Source organism: Henckelia pumila, chromosome 4, assembly GCF_033568475.1.
Source record: "Henckelia pumila isolate YLH828 chromosome 4, ASM3356847v2, whole genome shotgun sequence".
Classification (NCBI taxonomy): Eukaryota; Viridiplantae; Streptophyta; class Magnoliopsida; order Lamiales; family Gesneriaceae; genus Henckelia; species Henckelia pumila.
Genome location: NC_133123.1, coordinates 16,865,629 through 16,886,106, shown reverse-complemented (window position 1 = coordinate 16,886,106; position 20,478 = coordinate 16,865,629). Strand labels below are relative to the sequence as shown.

Sequence of the window (20,478 nt, the reverse complement as noted above, 5' to 3'; positions counted from 1 at the left end):
ATACAGATAGCAAGCAAACAGAAAGGGGAAAAAACAACATAAAACAAATTAACTGTCTCAACTTCCTAATTTTAGTTTAACTATTCAAAATTTCATTTCAATCTGCTCACAATAAGGGGAAGAGATTAAGAGAAAAATACTAAAATTACTTATAGTTCTAACGTCCATCCCACCTCTTTATATGAAGGATTTTGTTGGTGCTTTGATGCTACCAAGGCTTACAATTTACTGAAAGAGTGGGTGCCCTGTTAGCCAACTTGTGGCTAATGGCCTTTTTGACTCTATTTGTAAACAATCTTTATTTAATATAATTTACACTATGTATTGGAATTTACTTTATCTTTTATCATATTGTTATGTTGTGACATGCTATACGATGTTTAGATAAAGACCTTGAATATACTAAAGTGCATGCAAGATATGATAGTGGATATGGATGACTATCATGAAACACATCTTATAATCACTGTATATTCTAAACCAGTTCCTAGTCAATTGAGTCGTCCGCAATAAGGATAAGGATCGCTCAAGATTGAGACTAACATTTGCGATGCCAAGCACCACGTTTCATTGGTATGGAACATAGAGATTTTCGAAGCATGCAAATGGATATTCATTGGATGAATGATCGAACTACCCTATTCGGACTTTCCAAGTGATTTTCACTAATTGAGTGGAAAATTTCGTGATTTTGGTTGTACATCATTAGTCCTTACTACTTGAAACATCATGGAGACTCTATATGCTAGTACTGTACTTTGACTCGTTTACCGACTCTATGAGGGTCATCAGGTGTCGGGATTGGGTACAGTTACGACACATAGAGGAGTCAATGATTTGTTGTCAAGGATTCACCACACGCTTACGAGTGTGGATATCCTATGCGATCTGAAGAGATATTAGTGTGACAAATCTCTGGCCAGAGTACATGATGTGCTTTAGGTTACTTGGTTTCCTAGTTGCACATGCGATGTCACTATTTGATTTTCAAGATGCATTGCATAATTATCGAATCTCGAACGACTCTCGATATACCAATGGTTGTTGATTCGATCAGGATATATGGATGAAGAGACCGTACTGTACGCTAACCAAAACTCACTGGTTCTTGCAGGCACTATCAGTGATACCTAGGGAATCATGAGGCGATGTTGCTAGGCGCTCTTACCATGATTCGATGGGCAAGTCGGAAATTGTTGTTCTGAGTCACAAAGAATTTGTGGGCCCACGGCTAGCTGTATCCCTGAACCATTGAGGGTTACACAAGTAATAGATTTCTAATCCCCGTTGAGATAATTAAATTTAATGAATTAAATTTAGTGAATGAGAAGTATGACTTCTGATTAATGAGTAGAGGGAGTGAGATTTCCTAAAATGATATATGGATGTCATTTTTGGAAACCACTGAATTCGGATTCAGAAAATTTATCTTGACTTTAAAATATGCAAAAAAGGTTTATGTACACATTGCTAAAATTGGTTTATAAATTTGAGTCACGATGAATTTTATATTAATTTCTGAACATGCGGGCTTTTCTTGTCAAGTTTGAACTTATGACTAATGTGCCCTAAGCTGTTAGCAGCCCATGTTATAAATAAGTTATTGAAGTACAAAAATTACACAATTCAGCTCATAAATTTCGAAACCCTAGAGAGCACTCTCCCTAGGGTGGCCGAAATCTCCCCTTCCCCTGTTCGAAATTTTCAGTCTGCAAATTTTCGAATTTGCAGTCTGGTTTAACAGATCAAATCTGTTAATTCTCTTCATAAAAACTTCTGATAGACTTTCTAGTGCAGTCTGTCAGAGGGTTTAGATTTCTGTTTGTGGACCTGATTCGGGAGTTGATCGATCGAGTCATCAGTTCCTGGGATATACAAGAAGAGCAGATTTAATCTGTTGGAGTCCATAACCTCAAGTTGAGACTTGAGAGGTAAAAATTAATCTTGTATTATTTTACTTATTTGTTTTAATCGTAAGGATTTGATACCCACGATCTGGAATCGTTCTAAATCAGAAAATAAAAATTTTAAACCTTCCGCTGTCTTGGGTATCATATCTACGGATCCGAGAACGTATTCCAACATTTACAACTGGACATTTTTCTTGTAGTTTTTGAATTAAAATTTTCCTTAACAACAAGAAATTCTTCTTGTAGTTTTTGAATTAACATTTTTTTTTAAAAAAATAGTTTTTGAATTAACACTTGAGACATTAACATTAACAAAATTGGATTTTGTGGGTGAAACCCGTATTTAATTTGAAGTTTATGTGTCTTTTATATTAGCATTATTTCTAGGATACGCACGTAGCACAATAAAAAATAAAGACACAAGATTTTAACGTAGTTCGGTCGAAATACTTACATCTACGGGGACCACGCCTATATAGCAAATTGATCCACTAAAATTGAATATGTTACAATCACGTAAGGAATTATTTAATAACAAAAAGACTCGCTCTTTTTATGACGCCTCTGTGATATACACTTTCAACAGATTCACTTGGAGAGCACCACTCATCTTTGATTTCGCTCTCTTCGAAATCTCTTCGATGCGATGGATTGTTATCTCCCGAGAACGTCACCTTCCTCTCCGGATGAATGTATCACAACCTTCACTTGTAAGTCTGTACTACGATAAAGCTTGTACTCTGAACTCAGAATGAATTTTCATGATATTTTTCTCAGCTCGTCTCACTGTATGTTGGGACACTTAGTAGAACACAACATGTTTTTTTATCCAAAATTCGTCCTGCACTCATCAGTCTGTTTCAAGAGATATCTTCACCATATTTTATCTTCATGCTTATCAATATCAAATTTATATCACCTTGATACTTTTGATAACTTGCTCAATGCTATAAGATTATCTTCTAATCATATATCACATTATAATATCATGATAACAATATTTGTCATCAACAATTAATCATTACTAATCCAAACAAATCAAAACAACTAACTAATCTAGATAATATCCACACTAGGATGACAACGAGGCAGGTTTGGGGCAATTTGGATAAATCCAGGACCTGCCCCGCCTCCCTTTGGACCCGCTCCGCCCCATCCAACGAACCCGGTGGGTCCAATCCGGGTTAGACCCATTGGACCCGCCATTAATTAAATAATTTTAAATTTATTAAATTAAAAAATTTAAAAGTTTAAAATTAACAAAAAACATTAAATTTAATTTTAAATATATATTTATAATATTTAAGACAAAAAAATATTCTCACAATTTTAAATTAATCAAATTGTAATTAATTAATACTTTTAAGCTAAAAAAAACATTATAATGATATATTTTTATACTAAACATATCATAATAAAATAAATTCATTTCAATTCAATAATATTATACACTCAAACTATGGATAAAATATTAATTATTTAGTATAAAAATATAATTATATATTATTAATATTACATATATATTTTATATTTATATATATACATGTATATTTTAAATTTATATATAAATATATACTTTGGCGGCCCCGGACCCGCTTGTGGACCCGCATAGGCGGGTTTGATGCGGGATCGAGTTTAAACCCGGCCTATTGCCATCCCCAATCCACACAACAAGATAATCAAAACAAGACAATTAAAAGTTACGTGTAAAAGTGAGGATGCCAACCTTATATGATGTCAATTGGTAAATTATATACTTATCTATGATGTTATATCAAGCTCCGAATCCAAGCGCGACTGCACAGAATGTGTGACAACACAATGAACTCTTATAACAACCATTTCGTATTCGTCCACACTTTACAAAAAACAATTAACTCAAGTTGTCATAAAATTTCTTTGTAGAAATCATCCTCAACGCTTTAATTTTTCTCATTTGAGACAGGAACATCACAAACATCCCTTTGCACAATACTTTATAAGAAAATAAAACTCCACCATATGGAAAAAAAAAAATTCCAATATAATTATATTTTTTTATAAAAATTTAATATGTATACATTTGTATCACGCAAAAAAAAAAAAAAGAAAAAGAATAACTTCTATAAATAATTTAGATCTTGACCCACTAGACGAATATTATGATTTTATTATCACAAACAGGCCCGTTGTCTTACAATTGGGCCAACCCAAACATGTTTTCCAATATTGATGGCTCAAAGCAAACAAATTTGGGAAGCCCTTTGCTAAAACCTCTGTTAGAACCCTAATTCCTCTCACTCCCCTGCTTCCTACCCTTCATTCACACCCCAACCCCCCACACGAACTCAGACGCGCGGAATGGGGAGGAAGCCGCGAAAGGAAGCAATTGATTCCGAGAAGCCGAAGAAAGATGATAAACAAAGGAAGAAAGTTGAACATTTGAAAGATAAAAACATTGAAGAGACTCTAAGCAGAATAAAAGAAGCTGAAGAAGCCGCAGCAGAAAGCTCGGAAGATTCGCCTTTTGATTCGGGTTCTGAAGATGGTGTCGATGATGAGGTATTGTTCATGCTTCGGCAATTACTGCGGTGAAAAGTATTGCGGTCATCTGATTTTTGTTTGGTTTCTGACTGAGCTCACGGAGCTTACTGTTGAATGGTGCGAATATGCGTTAGTTGATTTTGAAAGGACTAGGCTTCGAGTGATGATTAATCTTCCGAAGACCGTGTTGCTGGAGGTCCCAGTTAGCTACAGTATTGAAATTTAAAGAAGTTTTCAATTTGATTGTTAAAAAGCGGAAGAAATAGTATTTCATTTCAGTTAAAATTGTTGAACTAAATTGGTAATTGTTTAGATAGGCTATTATGCTACTGAATATTACCTCTTAGTTCTATTCCATTCATGTGATACCCCGAGTGAAACTAAGTTGAAGGCGATATTCCATTTGTAAGCAATGACATTTTTTGTGATTGTGATTTGTTTTTATTTCTTGTAGAGCCTATCTGAGGGTGAATTCACTGCAAGTGAATCTGGATCAGAGCTTAGCCAAGTCTCTGAGGATGAGGTACATGGTAATTCCCTTGGTTTCGATTTGTATTTGATTTCCTCGCGATCCATATTCTTCGATGTTTATTTTATGCTTTAAATTCTAAAGTTAAATCTCGAGTCTTGGATATGTGAAATTTACTTTACAGTTGTTTTGATAACACTATCGGATGCAAACAAAACCTTTGGTACCGACAACTTGCAATTATCAGTGAACTTGCAAATTATGAAGTATTTGGTTGAACATTTTCGCCCCTCATTTGCAAGTGTCTGCTTGCAGTAAATGTGCAGCGTATAGTTTAAGAGGACTTTAAAACTAAAACTTGTGTGTGTACTCCACATGGAAAAGCCTCGACTGAAACTCAATATATATTTGTGCATATTTGTTCACTCTCTTGTGTATTTATGAATGCCATGTAATATTGAGTGTAAAACCTTTGGCACAAATTTTTTGTTTTTTGTTTCGTGTTTCTCTTTCTTGGTTTTGTGTTCATGGAAATATAATTTTTTCCTCAAGAAACAAATAACATGCGATGTGTGACATGTGTCTAGCAAAAATCTTTTTTTAAGTTGAAGAAAAAGGGTTATTTTTTTGAAGAGTCAACAAAATCTCCTTGATGGTTAATTGTTTCTGATTGAAAAAGAATAAAAGATACTGGTAAATAGGTTTTATTTTAATAAAATCAGCAGCAATTCCTATTGCTAAAAATAAATGCTGATGTTTATAAAAATTTTACATGAATTATTAATTGAAATAAGGAATGAAATCAATCATATGCTTAGTCATACAAATCATAAGAAAATCTATTTTAATGGAAATATTAAAATAATTTAACATTTAAAATATAAAGTAAAAGGAATGGTTATCAAAGAGACAAATATTAAACTAAACTTAGAATAGCTATGATTCACGGGCCACGGTTTATTTCTGTGCTATTTTCATTTTTGATGCCAAATTGATTATCAAGAATTACAGTAGTTTTTCTATTTCTAATTTGAGTTATATGAAAGTGGTTATTTTGTAGAAAAATGACGAATAGAGGAGGCATTTTATATTATAAAAACAATAAATTGCCACATTTTTGAAATAAAAAACATGGGAATCTGTTTTTTGACATGTTTTTATTTTTCCTAAGTAGGTGCCCAAACATAGTCACTTCCTTTGTGCTTTTTTTTAATGTTCTGAAATTGGATGAATATATTGTTAGTGAGCAATAGTTATTTCTATGGGGGTTCATTTAATCCGTACCGAACCGGAATTTTGGTTAACCGAACTAAAATATTCACTCGAAATCTGAAACTGAAAACCGAACCGAATTTCACGGTTCAGTTTGGTTAAAAACCGAATTTTCGGTTCGGTTTTCGGTTACCCGAATTTTCACTTTTTAAATTTTTTATATATATTTATATTTATTATTAATTATTAATAAAAATAAATTATTTAAAAATATAAAAAATTATTTTTAAGAAAAACAAAAAAAAATCAAAAAAATGGAACCGAAAATCTGAAAAACTAAAAACCAAACCTAATTTATGGTTCGGTTTTCGGTTTAAACCGAATTTTCGGTTTCGGTCGGTTAACCAAATCGTGAACACCCCTAGTTATTTAGTTCTGTTATTTGTCTGTTTGTCCCATCTTAATCGTCTTTTCGTTTAGAGCCTACGGATTGGTGAGTGGATAGTGAAGTTAGAAATTCCATAATTCCACTGTAAGTTTTACCTGGAGCTGTAAAGGCGTAGAATAATTAGAAATTTCTACTGCATCTCTCTCCCTCTCTCTCTCTCTCTCTCTCTCCCTCCCTCTCTCTCTCTCTCTCTCTCTCTCTCTCTCTCTCTCTCAGTTTCAATGCTCTTTCTTGATTTTCTCTCAGTTTTTTGGTAATACTCACTAATTTTACTAAAGACTTTTAGAAATTTAACTCAAAGAGCTGCTGTACTTCCTTCTATGCTCGGAAGTCTTACTTCGAAATTTGATGGTCACAAATCTTCTTTGCCTGCCTGCTGACCTTTAAACCATTTACCGTTTTTCTTCTTCTGGATGGGCGTCCCATTCAATAATGAGCTTTTTCTACCACAGGGTTTGAGGAATGAGGATGTCTAATTTTTTTGGAGCTGAGCAATTTCATCTCATGGTTATTCCATACACAACAGTTTTAGGCGTTTGTGTGATGAATTGTGGACTGAAAAATGTTCACTTAGTTGTTTGTACATTAATTTATGAAAGAACTTATGATTGGTCCGTTATCACAAATAAATAAGGATATGTTTGTGCAGATGATGTGCCTTTTTTGTTTGAAAGACGAAGGGTAATCACTTTTGTTTCATATTTGGATTTTGTATTTATATTGATCTGTTTTTGGTAATAATGACAGGAAGTTGTTCACTCTGGTGATGGTGATAATCCTAGGACTGGTAGTGATGATGATGGACATGGGAGTGGAGGTAGTGCCAGTGATGATAACAATAATGATGGTGAAGGCAAGCTTGATGAAAGTGAGAACTCCCGTGAAGTACTTGAGGAGAGTGATTCCTCAGAAGATGAGGTTGATTTAATAATTTAGTTTTATACTTGATCAGTTTACACGAACTTTCATATATATGCTAGAGGGGAGTGATTCGTCAGATGATGATGAGTTTGATTTCATAATTTAGTTTTATACTTCTTGATCAGTTTACACGAACTTTCATGTGTATGCTATATAAAACCAATTTTTCTCGCATCCTCTCATTAATTTAACATCTTTCGGTTATTAGTTGTCTTTTTCGTTTAACTTATTGACATGGTTAATGATAGTATATAGAGAGTGAATTGCAGCATTTTACTTGTTACTGCCTTTCCTGTATATATTTTTTTAGTTGTTGAAAGTTGTTTCCTTTTCTTTTTTGGACAAAATCAGGTTGCGCCTCGTAACACTGTTGGAGATGTTCCACTGAAATGGTACAAGGATGAGGAACATATCGGATATGATCTATCTGGAAAGAAGATCAAGAAAAAGGAAAGACAAAGTAAATTGGATTCCTTTCTTGCAAGTGCTGATGACTCAAAGAATTGGTGGGTTCATAAATTTAAATAAATTTATTGATTGTATCTGAGTTTCTTATTATACATTCGATTGTGTGGCAGATATACGTGTTTGGATTGCTGATGCTTTGTTGATGATCAACATTCAATTGATCTTTGGTTTCTTGTGTTCAGGCGTAAGATATATGACGAATATAATGACGAAGAAGTGGAATTGACGAAAGAGGAGACTAAACTTGTTCGCAGATTATTAAAAGGAAAGGCACCACATGCGGAGTTTGATCCATATGCTGTGCGTACATGTCTTATGTTTATTTTATTTTTGGATTTGGAAATCTTCTGTAGATTATGCATTAATTTCTCTCTTTACCAAGAGAAACTTCTTATAATTATTCTCTTTGCCGCAGCCTTACGTGGATTGGTTTGCTTGGGATGGTGCTAAGCATCCAATCTCTAATGCACCAGAACCAAAGAGGCGTTTCATTCCTTCCAAGTGGGAAAATAAAATGGTAATTAGCCATGGAATTTGCCGCCGTATCATAATATATACATAATGTCTCTGGCAGAAGTTTTTTGTGTTTCCTTTCCTTTTATATGAACTATTGGCCAGATGGTAACAAATTAGTCTTTGCATGTCCCTGTCCCTTTATTATTTACTAATTATTTGGCTTGTTTAACGAATTTCTGATGTATGGGATCAAATACATGGTGAGATGATAAGGCTGTACTTCGTTTATCTTGTAATGATGTTTTCCTATTTATTCGGAACCCCAAATCTTTTCCAAAAATCTCATTTTTTTTAACCAACTTGCCTTTTCAAATTTCAAATGACATTTATAATACAAACAGTAATAACCCTATCACTGTTTGTATTACAAATGATGAAGAACAGGAAAATATCGAAGAGTTGGTTAAAAAAATGGTTTTAGATGATCGTACTTTGAGGCTCTTTTGTCTTTAGCATGTTTTGTTTATTCAAATGGTTTTAGATGATCGTACTTTTTCTCTTCGCTTAGGTTTAATATCCTAATCCACGGGCATGCTCAATGGGTATGTTAGAGTGACAGATGAATTTCATATGTTGAGGTCTCATTGGAACTGTAGCATTTATGCTTAAGCTGATTCCATCTTTTTTTTTTTGACTTACAGGTTCTACGGTATGTCCGTGCCATTCGAAAGGGGTTAATTAAATTTGATGACAAACCTAAGGAAGAGCCTCGGTTTTATGCTTTGTGGGATGATGATTCCACTGCTGACAGACAGGGATTGGCTTATATACCTGCGCCAAAACCTAAATTGCCAGGTATATTTCTGGTAGATATGGCTTGGGATATGAAAAGATGTCACTTATTAGTTTGTTGCATAATAAAGAATTTACATCCTTTCCCTACTTATCGTTTAGATATACATTTTTTGCTTCTAATCAAAATTATTATTTCAGGTCACGATGAATCATATAATCCCTCTCTTGAATACATTCCAACACAAGAAGAAGTAAATTCTTACCAGCTTATGTTTGAGGAAGACCGGCCTAAATTTATTCCTAAACAGTATTCTTCATTTCAATAATCTTTCTTTTATTTGTATCCCTTTACGTTTATGTTTTGTGTTAGAAATTTAAAATTTTTGTTTGTATGAAAATGTAGGTTCAAGTCCTTGAGAGCGGTTCCTGCATATGAAAAAGCTGTCCAAGACACTTTTGATCGCTGTTTGGATCTTTACTTGTGCCCTCGAGTTCGCAAGAAACGCGTATGTATCAGGAAGAATGATTTTTCAAAATTCTTCAGACTGATTCTTTCTTTGGTTTAAAATTTTAGCAAAAACCTCTAGTTTATAGCAACTTATTTTGCGGTCAATTTTTCCAGCTTAACATTGATCCCGAGTCCTTGAAACCAAAGTTGCCTAGCCGGAAAGACCTTAAACCATATCCAACAACACGTTATCTTGAGTACAAGGGTCACAAGGGTCCTGTCACATCCATTTCTACAGAACCCACGGGACAATGGATTGCTTCTGGTTTGTCATTTTCTTGTTCAAACTTTAAGAAATGCACAAACAACAGGGTTTAACCTAATTTGTCGTTATCCAGGTTCAAAGGATGGAACTGTTCGTATTTGGGAAGTTGAAACTGGAAGGTGTCTTCGGATCTGGGATCTAGGTGATGCAATCGAGGAAGTTGCATGGAATCCTCTGCCTACTCTTTCTATATTAGCAGTGGCAGTGTAAGAGCAATAAATGAGATTTTAGTTGCATTGATTTTAAATGGATGTTTCTGTATTTATGAGTTCCTGCTGTTTAATAGGGGACACGATGTATTTCTCTTAAACACCAGAGTTGGAAATGATGAAGAACAGGAAAATATCGAAGAGCTTCTCCATTTTGAGCCCCAAAAAGCAACTGGTGAAAATGGTCTGTACGAGTAAGATACTTTGGTTTTTATGCAACCTTACAATTTTGACATTCACATTTTGTTCTCTTCCCAGATATAAGTGCATCCATTGTCGACTGGTGTCAAGATGATAAGCATGGTGGAATCAGGTTGAAGCACTTCAAGGTAATTCATGTGTTTTATTGTTTTGATATTCAACTTAGATTTGGGTAATGCAATTCTGGTTAATATTCTTTATGAAATGTCGTGGATTGCAGGCTGTAACTAAAGTGGAATGGCATCGCAAAGGAGACTATTTGTCAACACTCGCGCCATCTGATATCCTTTTTCTAACTATGATTTTTTAAGTACATAATGCTGACCACTTTTTGATTAATTGAAATCTCCCTCTGTTCTTTCTCCATGTTTCGTCATTATGTAAAGGCATACTCTGGTAAGGCTTCATTTCACCGTGTTGGGTACTTGGGTGTGGCAAGTATCTTGATGTTAAGGGGTGGAATGAAAATTATGGAATGCTGTCTCTCAAGAGCCTTCAGTTCCTTTGGCAAAACTATAATTACAAATTCAAATGCCAGTAATCACCTTATTGAAGGGAATGGCTGCAGTGGTGGGGAAGAAGTATGCACTCTGAAGAAGTTTCTTGATTGCATTCTGCAGCAAGTGCAGTTGGCTATGCATACTTAGTGTGCTAGTTGCTTCTTGAATTTGAATTTTTCCGTTCTTTTTGGGATTTGAGATCATGATGTAACTTTGAATATATAAATATATGTTTCACTTTGGCCATAGTCGTTTCTTAACTTAGTTGAACGTGAATCAAGATCAGTGTTGATCCACCAGCTGTCCAAAAAACTTACTCAACGAATCCCATTCAGGACAAAAGGAATTCCAGTGGCAACTGCTTTTCATCCAACTAGATCCATATTTTTTACTGCAACAAAGAAGAGTGTGCGCGTGTATGATATGTTAAAGCAAAAACTTGTTAAAAAGCTTGATGCCGGAGTCCGTGAAATTTCTTCCATTTCTATCCATCCTGCTGGTACATCCTTATCTCCTTGTCATTGTTTACATTGTGAATGCTCTTCAGTTGCAACATTTGGTGATGCATTATGAGACTCGCGTTTAGGGTACAATTTTAACATTTGTGTCTCATGGTTTGCAGGTGATAATGTCATTGTGGGAAGTAAAGATGGAAAATTGTGCTGGTTTGACATGGACCTTTCATCTCGACCTTACAGAGTTCTCAGGTATGTAGCTCCATAAGTTAATATTCTTAAAATTTAGTTATAATAACGGAATGAAAGAGTTGGAGTTTTTATTGATCCTCGTGAAGTTCTTATGATATTATCGGTTGATATCAAGTTGTGGAGTTATCTAGCTGGCTATAGAAACGGTAATTTAAAGTATGATTAATTAGGATTCCGCAATAATGAAAACAATGTGGTGATACACTATCTTCTGGCTTTAGGTTGTAAAAGCAGAAAAATGTAAAATATTTAAAGTTGGCAGGTTTATGTGTCACCCAATCAGTATTTTTACCTGTGCTGTACATGTATTCGGTCATTGTTATGTAGATTGGGATTTTTACAAAAGGCCTTGCAATGTTTCATTCAAGATTTAGATCATTTAGGTATCTGGTCAAAATCCTCATTTTGTTCTGTGAAATCCGGAACCTGAGAAAGGTGTCATTCACTTGCTCTTTTGATTCCATTTTTTCCTCTTGCTGGAAAGAAGCCAGAAAGAGAATTTAGAAACTGGTTCCCAACTATATTTTATATTCCCTCAAAAAATTGTGGTGCAACATTATAACATTAGCCTAAATTTGCAGGTGTCATTCAAAGGACATTACTGGGGTGGCCTACCATCGTTACTACCCTTTATTTGCCTCATGCTCTGATGATTGCACTGCATATGTATTTCACGGAATGGTTTATTCAGATCTGAATCAGAACCCATTAATTGTCCCCTTGGAGATTCTTCGAGGGCATGCCAGTGCCGATGGAAGAGGTAACTAATTTTTTAAAATCCGTTGCTTAGTGTTTGTTGCAGTAATCCAAGAGCTAGTTTCTGTTCTGAATCAAGCCTTAATAGATTTGTGCCCGGACAATTTGACAAGTGCCCGGACAATTTGACAACCCTTAGCTTTGCCAATTCGCCATTTTATATATGCATCATGTTGGCTGATAAGTCATTATTAACCTGAAATATACGGTTATGTCTTGGACAAAATTCAGGTTGATCTGTAATTAGCCCAGAGATGTACCTCTACTATTAGAATTTTTTTTTCCATAACTACTTGTGATTGGTATTGGAATATTTCTTTTTTATTGAACAACTTGTGGTTGTCACTTTTGCAGGTGTCTTGGACTGCAAGTTCCATCCAAGGCAACCTTGGTTATTTACCGCGGGGGTGGATTCTTTGATCAAGCTCTATTGTCACTGAACACCACACGTGTGAAAGCAGTCTAGATAGATAGTCCATCTAAATCGGGCATCACTTGTTTTTCGAGTATGGATGGGGTGGTGTCATTAAATTAATTCGCTCACATAATATGAGGTGAGGAACAATTGTGTGACGAGATCTTAGAATTGGTTTAGTTGAGATATCATGAAAACGTCGATTTGGCCTTGAGTCCGCATCATACCAGGCCACTTGAGTTTTACCGAAAGGGGAGAATGTGGCCAAACACATTCCTGGACAGTACGTGTGTTTAGATTACATCGTTTGGTTCAAGTTTTTATTCGCGCATCTCCTTTCTTCAGAAATGAAAATGTTGTCTGGATCGACCAGTTTTTGCCTCAGTTGAAATTGATTATTTATTCTTGTAAACAACATTGTTATACGACTTATTTGCGATATTGTAAGCCACAGTTTACTGGAATTATTTGAACCAAGAGTTTCTGTTTGGTGATATAACTTGTGACTACACAGGTCAAGTTATCATTCAAGAATCAAGAGTTCTTGGTGCTTACTGCTTACTAGTTACTACCAAAAGGCCACCGTTCCTTCATATAGAAAGGTTTTGAATTCAAACATAGAATATGCTCACCATGGTGCTTTCTGTTTTCTTAATAATGTATTTTTTTACGTACGGAATATCATTTTCGGTGTGTAACTTTTTCATTTGGCGTGCAAGCAACAAAATTGGTGATGGCATGACAAAAAGCAAAACAAAACAAGCCAACCAACCGTTCGTGTTATTAAAAAGAAGCCACCGACCACTATTGGTGGGGAGGACCCAATCATAAAACGAAGACAGACGAGGAAAAGAAAAACTGATTTGAGTCCAAAACTTACATAAGCCACTATTAGCGCAGACCCAAAAAAAAATTGGTTGTCCGCATCCAAATGTATGGGCCGTTCCCCATTTTTACGACATGTAATAAAAAAAAGATGCAAACTTGCGAATTACCCGTCGAATAAGTTTATTTAAGCACAAATTCCTGATGTAAATAATGGCACGATCGATATACACGTACAATGCAGCGTTTGACGAAGTGTGCTGCATCTAAATTGTACAACTCAGATGCATGATTCTTATATAAAAGATTAACCTTCCAGTCAGCATCCCAGCAGAAATCTATGGGTCTCGAGAAATACTTGGCATAAAGAGAGCTTCAAGTGATTGATTTACGACAAAAGTTGAACAGCTGCAATTGCAGGAATTTTTTCTCGAAGTTTCTGAGTCACAGCCACCCGAACCGTCATGACACCAGCTGCAGGACCAGATATTCGTACCTTAATTATTGGCTCATCAATAGCAACTAGCTCCAAATCTCCGCCCGCTGCCCCAACGAGGTAAGGTCTTATTTCTTCAAGTACCTGTAGAAAGTTTGTGATAATGTACAAAATTAGGTCAATCATTTCTCTAGCATGTCCATCAAAATTGAAAAAATAGATGGTCCGAGGAAACATGGAATCAACTCTCAAGAGGAAGATTCTGGAATTATTATTGTCATCAACTGCTATTAATGCAAATTATGAAGCATGTACGAAACCCTAGTAGATTTAATAGTCAAATAACAAGGCATGGCGGTAATCGAATTTGCCTAAGGTATGCGGCATCATTTGAATTGTTTTATTACCTTAAAACATCACTTATCACACCCAAGATCTTAGAATAACTAAGGCGGAGCATATTCATGTGATAAAATTCAACAAACGGAGATGAATTATAGCAAGCTTGACAAATGATGGAAAAATAATAGAGTCGAAATACAGTAAAAGTTAAACAATTAAAACCACCAAAGCAATTTTTAGTAGCTGAAAAATAACTCAACAACAAACATTTAAGGATATAGAACACGAAAAATGAGAATTTTACCTTCTCTATGTTTTCTTCATTCAACTCAAGGCCAGTTTCTCCATCAGGTATTGCCTCAACCGCAACAACTTCAGGAATCTTCTCCATAAGTCGACGCTCAATGCCCAGTTTCATCGTCATTGTAGAACTAGGACATGAGCCACACGCACCTTGTAATTTCAGTTTTACGACATTTCCGTCAATTTCGTGTAACGCAACATTGCCTCCATCCGCTATGAGGTAAGGTCTAATTTCATCCAACACACTCTCGACATTAGCCGCCGTGAGTGGTAGTTCCACGGCTGATTCAGGAATGGCAACTGCTTTTACGCCTGCACGAAATATACAACTCGGGAACTTTAACTTGGCAGTCAGCAGGCAGAGCAACAGTTTCAGCAGAGTGGGTGTCTGCCAACTCCACACTATTTGATGCACACAACAGCTAAGATGCAGAGAGTACAAGTGTACATTCATACCACTCAATAGGATATCTTATGGAGCAACGAGGGATCAGCTAAGAAAGTCATCAAACTTTAAGAACTAGAATCAGGATATAAATTTGCATATGGTGCCAGTCATGCACAAACAAAGCGGCCAATTTCATTATCAGGACTAAAAGAACCCTTACTTAAAAGTTAAAACCTTTTTTTTTTCCCTACAACACAGTTCATATGGTGGAAATATATAAAAGAATATAATCGGAAAGCATAACTACTTCCACCAAATTGATTGAGGACAGGTACACAAAATTGCTAAAAACAACCCATGCTTCAATCAGTTAAGAGTGTGCATAAACTATATACGAATCAATTTTCACTTCTAGCGAAACGTGAAATTAATACGGTAGCTAAATTAATTCGACCGTAACAAACTCCACTAACTTTAAAACTCACTCCCGTGATCAATAATCTAATTTATGATCAACACAGTCATGAATACCGTAGTCAAAGAAAGCAAAAGCACTCACCAATCTTCCGCAAACCACCCGCTGACGCCCGCCGCACCTGATTGAGCCTCCCCGAAAGCGGAACACGAGAGCCGAAGAAACTCGAAACCTGCCGAAATCAAATCAACAGCCATCACCTCAGTAAAAATTGGAGAACAGCCGATACCGATGAATTGGAAATACAAATCACAAAAAGATAGACAGTAACAAGCTGACCTCTGCTGGCGGCGGGACAGAGCGACGAAACAGAACAACGGCGGCGGGTGTGGTGGACGAAGACGTTGAAGAGGAAGAGGAGGGCTCTAGGGTTTGATGGAGCCTGGAATGGCCTGAACAGAGGGGATGATTCATGGCCATGGCTGCGTGCATCGTTAATCGATAGGCTGTTGAATTTTCTGATTCTTATTTGCTTTCTTTGTGAGAATTATAATTTCACATGCTTTTGGCATATATATTGTGCGTGTATGTATTAACACCCGCGCGCACACATTGCGTGTATATAATGTTTTATGTGTATATACATAATTTTTTTAAAAATATTTTATTTTATTTATTTATTTATTTTTGCAAGTTGATAATTTTTGGAGGGTTTTTTTTTTTTTTTATTTAAAGTAAGCATATCAAGGGATCACTAAGGTGCTATTGATTTATATATACTAGCGATTTGTTGCACGCAATGCGTGCTAAATAATTTATTTTATAATAAAATTAAATTTCAATAAAAAATTTCAATTAAAATGATTTTATTATATATTAAATAAAAAAAATTGAGATAAAAGAAAAGAAATAGTTAAATTAAAAAAATTAAATCATAATGATGGAAAAAAATTGAAATAGTGGAGAGTACTTTTTTTTATAATTTTTTAATTGTTAATTTATTGGCTCGTACCAAGAGACCATAAGACCTTCTTACTTAATATATAGGTATATATATATATAAATATATTTGCAAGTTGATAATTTTTGGGGTTTTTTTTTTTTCATCTAGAAAAAATAATAATTATAGCATTTTATAATAATTTTGCATAGTATTTATAGATTATGGGAGTCACCCCTTTATTCCCTTTAATGTATATTGAGTAAATCGTCATGCAAACTCTGTTAATTAGATAAAACGCATAGGACACACTTATTTCATCCAAAAAGATATTGATAAGGAGAATCGAATATACTATTATTGACCAAACTCATATCTTTTATCAAATGAGAGCGTTCTTTTAAAATATCGCCTCTTTGTTTTACAAATATGAGAAGTGATGTTTTACCCAAATCTCAAACTCGAACCTAATTCCAAATTGTCTTAATGTGATTGCAGGATCGAGCAAATATTTGATGATCGCGCTTTTATTTAACCAACAATATCTTGAAGTTAGAAGCCAAAAAAAGGAATTAATCATTATAGAACTAAATAACAGAGGAAAAACCACAATTGGTGTTTTCTTACTCGTTCCACTAAGAGGATCAACACCATTAATTTCTGAATAAAAAAAAACACAATATTTATTTTTTACTTGCACGGACGGAAATAAGGTGGATTTGACTAAGCCTGAGACTCGTCTCGTCTTTCTTTGGATGCACCCCATCCCGCCCCATGACCCGCCGATTCAACCTGGATTAGACTTGTTGGAGCCATCAAAATTTATATAATTTTAAATTTATTAAATAAAAAATTTGAAAATTAACAAAAATGATTGAGTTTATTTTTGCAACTTTATATTAATATACAAAACAAATTATTTTCACAAACTTTGATTTGATTAATAACTAATTAAAAGAAAGAAAATTATAATGATATGTTTTCATATTAAACATATCATAATAAAATAAAAACTGAAAGGAACGGTGTACGTGGTTGGTTATGTAAAATAGGCAGTGTTGTCTTTTGTGTTGTAACACCACATACAGCACAGTGCAGCGGAAATTTAAAGCGTAAATAAAAACACAAGTAATTAATTTTGCACGAGTATAAAAACTTGTGCGGGTGCCTTAGGGTTAAATATTACTAGTAAACGTAAGATCGGTCTTACAAAGCAATCCTAGTAATTTTACGAAAAGTCATTAAATCCTAAATTTCTCAATAAGTTGAGAAATCAAACTTGCATCATAAAATACAACATAGTATAAAAGATATTGGATGCAACTCCCGTAGCCTAAATTGAAGAGACAGAAAAAATCTTCAACAACACAGTTCCCACAGTGTTGTCTCTGATATCTTCAACACGAACGGCAACACGGGGACATGCAACAACGATGGTTGCAAACCTTGCTTCAGAATCTTCGAATTCTTCAATGAAATTCTTCAGTCTTTGCGCAGAGAATTGTACGTCTGAAGTCCTCTTTCATCTTGTGCGTGAAATCCCCTTTTATAGATTAGCATTCATGAAACGACCCTAACTCTATAATAAATAAATATGCGGAAATTTTTTTTTTTTTTTATACTACTAAATAAATATATGTACATATATGCCCATACATATATGCACTAAATAAAATACTTAAAATAAAAGGCATTCTTTAAATTAAATAAATATCTGAGTCAACCCTATAATTTAAAATATACCGCATAAATAAAATAAATAAAAATTGTGTGCATGCACTAAAAATACTTAATAAAATATTCAAACATCTCAACCCATAAAATATTAAAAATGTATCATAACATCATGCACGGTGACTCAGAAGCTGTCACGGTCACGGGGCTACTGCAGCACGGCTCATACATCCTCACCACCGGTAGGAGTAACCTGTTCCTCTACGTACTCACCTGCACCATATCAGTGTAGTGAGCCTAGAGGCCCAACATGCATACTAACAAGGGTTCAAAATAATTTAAAACAATTTAATACTAATACTTACATATACATGAATGAGCATGCTTAAAAATTAATAACATAAATTACATAAATAAACATACATAACATACATAATATCATACATACATAAGTTGTTGAGCATTTATTTTCTGAACATCGAATGGTCCTATCCGTAAGTATGACCCATAGTGCGACTGATCAGTCTAAGAAACCATCGTACGAGGCTGGTGGCGAACCACCCATACATAAATGGCAGAAAACTGCCCATACATAAATGGCAGAAACTGCCCATACATAAATGGCCACACTACTTCAATTTCCACCTAAAATATTTTATTTGCTCAACCATAGGAATTAAATCATAGCATAAAAATTGATTTCATGAATGCATGTACTTAAATAAATTGTGTGTCCTTCATATATATTTAATTTAATTTTTCTTACTAACATATAAATATTAAAATAACTTAAATGCATAAAAATAATTAAATATATAATCAGGACACATGCAATTTTCTCATGGTTTGATACAGCTGCTGGCCCTAGACATGCAAGCCCATTAACTTAAGACTTGGCCCATAAATCAACCAAAGCCCATTAAGACTAACTTAGGCCCAATAACACTGTCCCTGGCCCAATGGGCCCAAAAGCCCAATAACAGGCCCAATAACTTTCATGGGCTCCCAAGCCCATAAAAATTTCTGGCCAACTTAAAAAAAAATTTAAATAAAATTTATTACAAGCCCATAAATAAATAAATTAACCCAAAAATAATTTAATGGAGCCCAAATAAATTAAATGGTACTAATTAAATTTTTTGGGAATTTAATTAGTCCATTTAATTCCTAATTAACTTAAAAACTTAAAAATAAAAATACCCGAGCCCATATAAAATAACCCGGACCCGGACCCACTTAACTTAACCCATATTATTTTAGACCCGACCCGGACCCAAGACCCGACCCGGAACCCACTAGAAACCCTAAAAACCCGATTGTCCCCTCCTCCATTCTCCTCGGCCGAGAGCAGCAGGCCTTCTTGGCCTGCTGCCGGCCGGCTCCGGCCGCCCCTGGCCGGGGCGCCGCCGCCCGGACGTAGCCCACGTCCGGGCGGACCTAGCCTGACCAGGCCCCAGCCCCATGCACGACCAAACCAGGAACCCGAAGCAACCTCTTCCGAAACCCTAAACTGTGCAGAAACATGGGCAGTCATGGTTCAGTCTGAACCAGGCCGAACCTAGCCCCTTCCAGTCCATGTCCGACCCCACCCTTCGATCCTAGGGACCCCAAGGTACCCCTCTAACCGTGGACCAGCAGCCCACCTAGCCATGGACATGAAAACGTGAGCATGCAAACACCAATGTCAAAACCGAGAGCAATTTTGGAGGAAAAATCGAAAACTTGCTGTCAAATATGTTCGATTCTGATGCTACACACCCACACGCATACATACACTGATATAGGTCTGAAAAGTGAAGAAAAACATGCCTTTCACCGAGGGACGAAGAGAAACGAGCGTGAGACGACTTCCGGGACGACGGGACGACGAGCAAACTTGAAGCTTCGAAGAAAAATGGCTATGGAGTCTTGGAGATGTCTTGAATCGATGAAGAAGAAGGTGATGGGGGTGAAAGTCGGCTGATATGGGAGGAAGAGGTGTCGGCTAGGTTGTTTGGTAGATTAGGTTTAATTAGAAAAATAGGTTGAATAATTAAATAAAAGGTTTTAAAATAATTAAAATACAAATTAACTCTTAAATAAACATTTAAAAATCTGATCACCTAAATAAAATCTCGAAATAATAATTTAGGGGAATTTTAAAAATACTAAAAAGTCAATATTTTGACTAATTTTGGATAAAAATGACTCCTAAAATTAAATAAAATTAAATACTTAAAATTTTGAGATAATAAAACTCAAAATAATATTTTAAGGCTCCAAAAAGGCTCATAAAATAATTTGGGTGGAAAGTTGTCATCTCGTCCGTCCACGGTCCCGTCTACGCGATTAAATAATAAAAATACTAAAAATCATAAAAACCACTAATTATGGGTTAAATGCTTAAAAATAA

At 35.2% G+C, this 20,478-nt stretch overlaps 2 protein-coding genes across 3 annotated transcripts; one reads left to right on the top strand and one right to left on the bottom strand.

The window, feature by feature from the left end:
- Nucleotides 1–4,164: 4,164 nt before the first annotated feature.
- LOC140863222 (ribosome biogenesis protein BOP1 homolog) lies at nt 4,165–12,805 on the top strand. Of its 2 annotated transcripts, none has more exons than XM_073266501.1 (18): nt 4,165–4,451; nt 4,888–4,956; nt 7,310–7,480; nt 7,835–7,989; nt 8,134–8,251; nt 8,367–8,468; nt 9,109–9,262; nt 9,401–9,509; nt 9,606–9,708; nt 9,825–9,975; nt 10,049–10,181; nt 10,262–10,368; nt 10,443–10,513; nt 10,606–10,666; nt 11,157–11,384; nt 11,508–11,592; nt 12,174–12,352; nt 12,703–12,805. In XM_073266501.1, the coding sequence occupies exons 1-18, from the start codon at nt 4,251–4,253 to the stop codon at nt 12,786–12,788; spliced, it is 2,283 nt and encodes a 760-aa protein (XP_073122602.1). In that variant the 5' UTR covers nt 4,165–4,250; the 3' UTR covers nt 12,789–12,805. The 2 variants fall into 2 exon arrangements, with proteins under 2 accessions (XP_073122602.1, XP_073122603.1); XM_073266502.1 differs by having other exon boundaries at nt 4,287–4,451; nt 4,888–4,963.
- Nucleotides 12,806–13,607: 802 nt separating this feature from the next.
- LOC140865382 (nifU-like protein 2, chloroplastic) lies at nt 13,608–16,024 on the bottom strand. The gene is made up of 4 exons (XM_073270005.1): nt 15,812–16,024; nt 15,617–15,704; nt 14,671–14,981; nt 13,608–14,168 (listed from the first exon to the last, which is right to left on the bottom strand). The coding sequence occupies exons 1-4, from the start codon at nt 15,962–15,964 to the stop codon at nt 13,977–13,979; spliced, it is 744 nt and encodes a 247-aa protein (XP_073126106.1). The 5' UTR covers nt 15,965–16,024; the 3' UTR covers nt 13,608–13,976.
- Nucleotides 16,025–20,478: the final 4,454 nt, after the last annotated feature.